Genomic DNA, 7,223 nt, shown 5'->3' on the forward strand with positions numbered 1-7,223 from the left:
TCACGTGACCAGGGGCGTGCTGAGGCCGCCCGGGCGGACCCGGCGAGAGGCGGCGGCGGGAGCGGCGGTGATGGACGGGTCCGGGGATCAACCCAGAGGCGGGGGTGAGGCGGGAGGCGGACGGGCGGGAGGAGGGCGAGCCCCTCGCCGGCCGACCCCAGGATCCCTCCTGCCGGTATGGGGCCGTGCGATCGCCAAGCACTCCGGGGCAGAAACTCCGGGATCCGGCGCTGCCAGCTTCCACCCACTCCCGGGGTCCCGGGCTCTCTGGCCTCTGCGTCCGGATCCCTTCCTGTCTGGCGCTCTCGGACCCCCGAGAAGCTGGGGAACCCCATAATCCAAGCCCCCGGGGCAGGCCCGGGCTTGTTGCCGGCACCACTTCCTGGTGGGAGGGGCGGGTCTCCCCCTCAGTCCCCTCAGGCCAGGGGTCTGGTTGCATGAAGTGTTCCCTCAGCCTCCTCCCCCGGAAGAATGAAGGATACAGGCCCAGGACTCCTGCCTCTTTCTCCATCAGGGACTCAGTTGCCTGGGCCCCCAGTCACTTTATCTACCAGGGACCCAGAAATGCAGGGTCCCCTAGCGTTGTCCTCCCTCAGGGATCATGAGCCACTCCAGTTCCCTGGATCCCCCTAGGACCCAAGAGTCCAGGCACCTCTTCCCTCCTTTCTCCTCTAGGGCCCACCAGCTCTGAGCAGATCATGAAGACAGGGGCCCTTTTGCTTCAGGGGTGAGTTTGAGGTCTGATTATTGCGGAGCAGATTTGAGGAGTGAGGCCCCATTCTGATTCTGCATTCCCTGCAACTCCATTCCCACTCTAGTTTCATCCAGGATCGAGCAGGGCGAATGGGGGGAGAGACACCCGAGCTGGGCCTGGAGCAGGCGCCCCAGGATGCATCCACGAAGAAGCTGAGCGAGTGTCTCAAGCGCATTGGAGATGAACTGGACAGTAACATGGAGCTGCAGAGGTGTGGTCCCTGGGACCCAGGAGTCCAGCCAGTGAGCCCCTTCTCCGTCAGAACCCAGGAGTCCCAGCTCCCAGCCCCCATTTTCCCTGGGAGCCTGGAGTCCAGGCCCACAGCCCCCTTTTCCGTCAGACCCAGGGGTCCAGGGCCCCACCACTCAACTCAGCACTCTGGACTCCCAGCCCTCCCCTGCCCTAGGATCTTGAAACTCTCCTTCAGGGAGTCATTTTCCCCAATTTCCTCAATGTCCACCTTGTGGCTCTCCCTCATGATGGCTTCCTGGCTCAGGCCTCAGTTTCCTTATCTTTGGTACGGGGTGGACACCAGAGTTTCCACACTCCGCCTGATCCTCCCTCCCCAGCACTGGCTCTCTTCTCTCCTGCAGGATGATCGCGGCCGTGGACACAGACTCCCCCCGAGAAGTCTTTTTCCGAGTGGCGGCCGAAATGTTTTCTGACGGCAACTTCAACTGGGGCCGGGTTGTCGCCCTTTTCTACTTTGCCAGCAAACTGGTGCTCAAGGTGGGCAGCTGCAGGGCTGTGAGCCCAGGCAGGCTCCCCTATGAGGACCTGGGAGTTGTGAGGTCAACCCCTGTGGCAGCCCAGGAACCACAGAGGGAATGGAGAGAGACAGCTATGGACCGCTTGTCTGCTTTTTCATTCATTTATTCATTCAACAAACATTTATGGGCCCTATGGTGTGTGTGACCTGTACTCGGCACCCAGGACACAGAACAGAAAAGGCTAGGTCCCTGCTCTCAGGGAGCCCACGTCGTATGATGAGTGCTGAGCGAAGTAAACTAGGGTGACGTGATTGGGCAAAGTGGTCAGGAAAGACTTCTAAGAGGAGGTGACGTGAAAGCCGAAGTTGGAATGACAAGAAAGATGCAGTGATATATTGTATAAAGATGGGGGAAAAGGCATCCCGTAGAGGGGCAGAACATGCAAAGGCCCTGAGGTAGGACCAAGCCTGGTGTGTTGTGGGCAATGAGGAGGCCCATGTGGTTAGAACAGAGTGAGGAGGGGGAGAAGGTGAGAGGTGAGGGCAGACTGCGAGGGTCTTGTGGGCCGCTGTAAAGATTAGCTTTACTCCGAGTGCGGCAGGAGCGATTGGCTGGTTTTAAACGAGAGTGAGGTGACCTGATTTATAAATAGAAAAGACTTTTCAAGCAAGGAGAGCAAAATGTTAACTGTAGAATCTAGGTTGTGTGTATATGCCTGTACACTTCAGAAATTGTTTTAACTTTTCTCTCTGAAGATTCTCATTATAAAATATTGGGGGAGGGGAAGCCCAGCAAATTATTTTGGCCCTTGTGGGTAGAAAAATGGATTATGGGGCACAAGGGCAAAAACTGGGAAGCTGACGAAGGAGTACCTGTAATAGTCCTGGCTAATGGAAGACTGACCTGGAGTCAGGGGGCAGCATTGGAGGTGGAGAAGTAGATTTTTTGATGTGTTTGCAAGAGTGAGCTAATGGGGCTTGAATGTTAGAGGTGAGGGGAACAGCAGTCAGAGTGATGGTAGGGCTGCGTGTGGAGCTGGGGACAGCAGGTGAGAAGCAGTGAGATAAAGGCTGAGTAGGGAAGCTTAGGGAGTTGAAGAGCAGGGGTCAGGCCTTACCTGGTCTGAAGGTCAGAAAGCCCTCTCTGGGGAAGTGACATTAGACCTGAGCTTTGAGGGATGAGTGAAAACTCCCTTGGTTGAGGCCCATTGAGGCAGCAGAATCAGCATGTGCAAAGGTCCTGAAGCAGGTTAAGAATGTGGTGGGAATGAAGATACGGAAGAAGGGTGGGAATTCCCTGGCCGTCTAGTGGTTAGGACTCTGCTTCCACTGCAGGGGGCACGGGTTCGATCCCGGGTCGGGGAACTAAGATCCCACAAGCTGTGTGGAGTGGCCAAAGAAAAAATAAAAATTAAAGTTTAAAATTTAAAAAAAAAAAGATATGGAAGGGCAATGAGGCACAGAAAAGAAGAGGAAAATTGGAATGTGATCAGGTCAGAGGCTTCACACAGAGCCTTGTGGGCCAAGATGTGCTTTTGATTTTTTATCCCAGAGGTACTAGGGAGCCTTAGATGGTTTGTGAGCAGGGCAGTTGACAGTGACCAGTTCCACTTTACAATTTATGAAGCTCATTCTGACTGTGAGTGGAAAAGAGATTGCAGAAGGGCAGGAGGGGAGGCAGAGAGTTGAGAAAGGAGGCTGGGGGCCACGGCCCCAGGCAGTGGGGACAAGGCTCACTCCCTAAGGCCCAGCCCACTCCCCGCAGGCCCTGTGCACCAAGGTGCCCCAGCTGATCAGGACCATCATGGGCTGGACACTGGACTTCCTTCGAGAGCGGCTGCTGGGCTGGATCCAGGACCAGGGTGGTTGGGTGAGGCCCCTAACCCCACCCAATCCCCCACTCCTCTGGGACCCCTGGGCCTTCCTGAGCCCACCACAGTGGTGCCCCCCTCCCCATTTTCGGATCATCAGATGTACTCTGTAATGCGTTTTCTTACATGTCTGATCAACCCCTGATTCATATGGCACCCACTGACCTCTCCATGACTCTTGACCTCCTGGTGACCTCTGACCTGACTAGTGCCTTCTGCCCTCCCTGGTGCCTCTACTTCCTTCGGAATCCCTCAAGTTCTATGATAATTCTTTGGCCCCCAACTCTTTAGTACCATTAATCTTAGGCCCTTGCCCCCACTCATGCCCTCTGACCTCTCTGTGACCCCTCACGTGCTGGCCCAGGGCCTGCCCCTCGGCTGAGCTGCTGAAGTGCCTCATGTCCCTATCCCCAGGACGGCCTCCTCTCCTACTTTGGGACACCCACGTGGCAGACAGTGACCATCTTCGTGGCCGGAGTACTCACTGCCTCGCTTACCATCTGGAAGAAGATGGGCTGAGGCCACCAGCGGCCTTGGACTGTGTCTTTTCTGCATAAATTATGGCATTTTTTTGGGAGGGGTGGGGACTGGGAGCCATGGGCATTTTTCTTACTTTTGTAATTATTGGGGTGGGGTGGGGAGGAGTGGCCTCGGGGGGCAATAAACCTCTTTCGGGCCACACTTGCAGAGTCTGAGTCACTGGGCCCACTTCCTGGCTGTCGCAGGAGACCAGGCTTCACGCGCTGACACACCTTTTTCTGAGGTTGCCTGGCGCCCTCTATGGGTAGGTGGTGAGTTAAGTCTTGGCCCTGCCCTTAAGGAGCCCACAGTCCTGAGGGGAACCGAGGTGACTTGAGATCACATGAGTCCTGTGTCACAGCCTAGGGTATTGTGTTAGAGGCAGTACTGTGCCAGGCCCAAGCCCGGCAGAGGGGGCTGGGGCTGGGGCGGGGGTGGGGGGTGGATATCAGGGTAGCAGGGTGCAAAGCAGCCTCCTGGACCCTGGGAACTAGGGCCTGGAAGCTTCCACCAAATGGGACCACAGGAATTTGCACATTTACTGAGGTGGAGAAATGGGGAAGAAGCTGGAGGGGGGCAGACCTCGGGAGGGCTCTGGAGCCTTTTGGGGAAGCCCTTGGAGGCTGGAAGGCTGAGGAGGCTGGAGAGAGGGTCCAAGGTGGGGACTCCAGGGGAGGCCTGAGCTTGAGCTGTGTGGCTGCAGAGGAGACACACAGGCTGGAGACTGACAGGTTGTGGAGGGAGGGGCTGGAGGAGGAGGAGGAGGCTAGGATCTGGCCCCGTAAATGGGAAGGGCCCTCCAGGAGAGGGGCGGCCCCCTGGGAAGATGCTGCGCTCACAAAGAGGCACAGTAGATTGAGCCACAGAAGGAGAATCAGAAAAGGGAATTACAGAGAATAAGGTCACTCGGAGAGTCACAGTTGGTTGTCACCTCTCTGGCTCTCTTTCTTTGGCCGAGTTGGGTCTTCGTTGCTAGGCGCAGGTTTTTTCCTCTCTAGTAGTGGTGAGCAGGGGCTACTCTTCATTGCAGTGCCTGGGCTTCTCCTGTTGCGGAGCATGGGCTCTAGGCGCGCAGGCTTCAGTAGTTGAGGCACGCAGGCCCAAGAGCAGGCGGGCTCAGTAGTTGTGGCTCGTGGGCTTAGTTGCCCCGCAGCATGTGGGATATTCCCGGACCAGGGCTCAAACCCATGTCCCCTGCACTGGCAGGCAGATTCTTAACCACTGCGCCACCAGGGAAGTCCCACCCCTCTGGCTCTCCGTCCCCCTCTCTCTGGGTCCTTCTGTCCCCTTCTCTGTCCCTGTTCCTGTTTCTTTGTCCCTCTCTGGGTCTTTCTGTCCCCCTGTCTCTCTGTCCCTGTTCTCCTGGGTCACTTGTCTTCTCCCATCCCCCCTGATTCCCCCCACCTTCTTCAGATCATCTTTATCTCACCGCTTCCTCTCCCTCCACCTGTGAGCACTTTCCAGGTCACCTCTCCTTTCCCAGGCTAAAGGTCTTTGGGCTGAGGTATGAAATTTGGTGAATGAGTAACTCAGACCCCACTGTGACTGTGTGCCTGGGGCAACTGCCCCTCCCCCAGAGGCTTGCCCCAGAGACTGCAAGTCAGGGGAGAGATGTCAGATAAGACAGAAGTGAGGGGAGACTGAGTCACCACCCAGAGAGGGGGGACAATATGGCCACAGGCGGGAGCCCAGGGAAACCATCAAGGGAACTAAAAAGACAGTGCCTTGAGACAAAGCACTCAAGGTGGCACCTTGGGGGAGGGGGCCAGACTTGGGCCCCAGCCACGCCTAGTTCCCCCGGGGCCCAGCCAGACTGCTGTCCACCCAAAGTAGCTGAGGTCAGCGAGCGGGCTCCACCCCGCCCCTCTGCGGGAGCCCCTTCCAGAGCTGAGTTCAGCATGACTCAGCACAGCTGCTCTCCTGGCCACTGGCCCAGACACCCCTTGAGGACCCCAGACACCAGCCTGACTGGCGTCCCCTTGATCAGGGAGTACCCTGCCCGGGCTGCTTGGAGAGGCTTCTCTGCAAGGTGAGCCCTGACCTCTAACCCCCAACGCCCCAGCGGCTTCAGCTTTCCTGCCCCAGCCGGACAGCTTCCTCCATTGGGGCACTGAAATAGGGTCAAAGTCCTGTCTTTGTTTCTCCTTCCCCCCAAACAACCACAATGGGAGCTCCTGGAGGGCTCCTTCAGCCAGCTCTGCTACCCAGGCACCAGCCTGGACCAGACACACTTTTAAAATGTCCATTGGTTAAAGACAGACATCCCATCCATAGGTCCCCAGACCCTCCTTGTTTCACCAGGACCCAGTACTTCTCCGTGATCTTGAAGGAGCACGTGTCAGGCAAGACAGGGACAATTTCAGCGAGGCTGCTTCAGAGTCAGAAAGAATTCCCAGTCTCTGGCTGCCTTCAAAGTCATCTCCACGAAGTGCAGCCTCAGAGGGACCCCCAAAACTCAGTGTCATTTCACCCCTCCCCATCTCAGCTTCCAGAAAAAGTGAGCCCCTAAAATAGCCCCTAGGTATTCCAAGGGGCTCAATCTTTCGAGGGCTCCAAAAGGCTCTCCAAGACCCCTGACCTCTTTAAAAAGCCCCTACTAGGCTTCTGGAAACATCCTTCTCCCCGACTCCTGGGCTGAACACCAGGGCTCTACAACTGGCCTTTTAATCTCGCAGATCACTTCAAGGGTCTAAAGACCGCCCTACCCCCCCGGGGAAGTTTCCAGAAAAATATGGACTTCTGTGAACTCTAAAGCTACAGAAACTCCCCCCACCTTCGAACCCCAAGGCTCCAGGTCCTCCCAGAGAGAGACCCAAGGTTCCAGAAATATCATCTCACAGCCTTCCAAACTTCTCAATGATCCGGGTACCCCCTTATCTGCAAGCGCAAACCCCAGTCATCTGGAGGTTTCCGCACTTCTGAGGAACCCCCCCCCCGCCAGGGTTCCAGTAAAGTCCGTGCCCTGACACAGCACCAGAATCCGATCTACTTTCCTGAGACACCCCCAGGACCCAGGGATCATTATTTTCCAGGGTTCCCAGTGTCCTCATTAATCTTTCACCTACCAGAGAGTCTCCCTCCCCACCCCCACCCCCAGAATCCCTTGACTTCCCAGAATTAGCCCCAGAGCCGTGGCATCCCGCGAAAACCCCCAACCCCCCATTCCCCATTTCACAACAGCCCTCGCCTACAGGCGCGTGACTTCCCCACCTCCGGGGCGGTGGGGTGGGGGGGGTGTCTAGGAGTCCTATATGCTCCTGATTGGTCACGCGTGGGCTCCAGGCCCCGCCTCCCGCCACCGCAGATTGGCCGATTGCTCTCCCTGACCGTCCCACTTCCGAGGGCCCGCGCGCTATAAAAGAAGCCGCCT

The 7,223-nt window shown here is 57.0% G+C and overlaps 1 protein-coding gene across 1 annotated transcript; it reads left to right on the forward strand.

The window, feature by feature from the left end:
* On the forward strand, positions 1-3,933 carry BAX (BCL2 associated X, apoptosis regulator). Its single transcript, XM_081215539.1, has 6 exons — positions 1-104; positions 676-727; positions 819-965; positions 1,348-1,483; positions 3,229-3,333; positions 3,749-3,933. Exons 1-6 carry the CDS (start codon positions 71-73, stop codon positions 3,851-3,853), a joined length of 579 nt encoding a protein of 192 aa, XP_081071665.1. The 5' UTR covers positions 1-70; the 3' UTR covers positions 3,854-3,933.
* Positions 3,934-7,223: the final 3,290 nt, after the last annotated feature.

The sequence above is a fragment of the Mesoplodon bidens genome, assembly GCF_964165515.1.
Source record: "Mesoplodon bidens genome assembly, chromosome: 18".
In the NCBI taxonomy this organism is placed as follows: domain Eukaryota; kingdom Metazoa; phylum Chordata; class Mammalia; order Artiodactyla; family Ziphiidae; genus Mesoplodon; species Mesoplodon bidens.

What these genes read in the sequence shown, in the direction of transcription:
- BAX (XM_081215539.1), top strand. Translation starts at nt 71, where the DNA reads ATGGACGGGTCCGGGGATCAACCCAGAGGCGGGG. An exon ending in CCAGCAAACTGGTGCTCAAG is followed by an intron (nt 1,484 to 3,228) that starts GTGGGCAGCTGC and finishes CACTCCCCGCAG; the next exon opens with GCCCTGTGCACCAAGGTGCC. An exon ending in TCCAGGACCAGGGTGGTTGG is followed by an intron (nt 3,334 to 3,748) that starts GTGAGGCCCCTA and finishes CCCTATCCCCAG; the next exon opens with GACGGCCTCCTCTCCTACTT.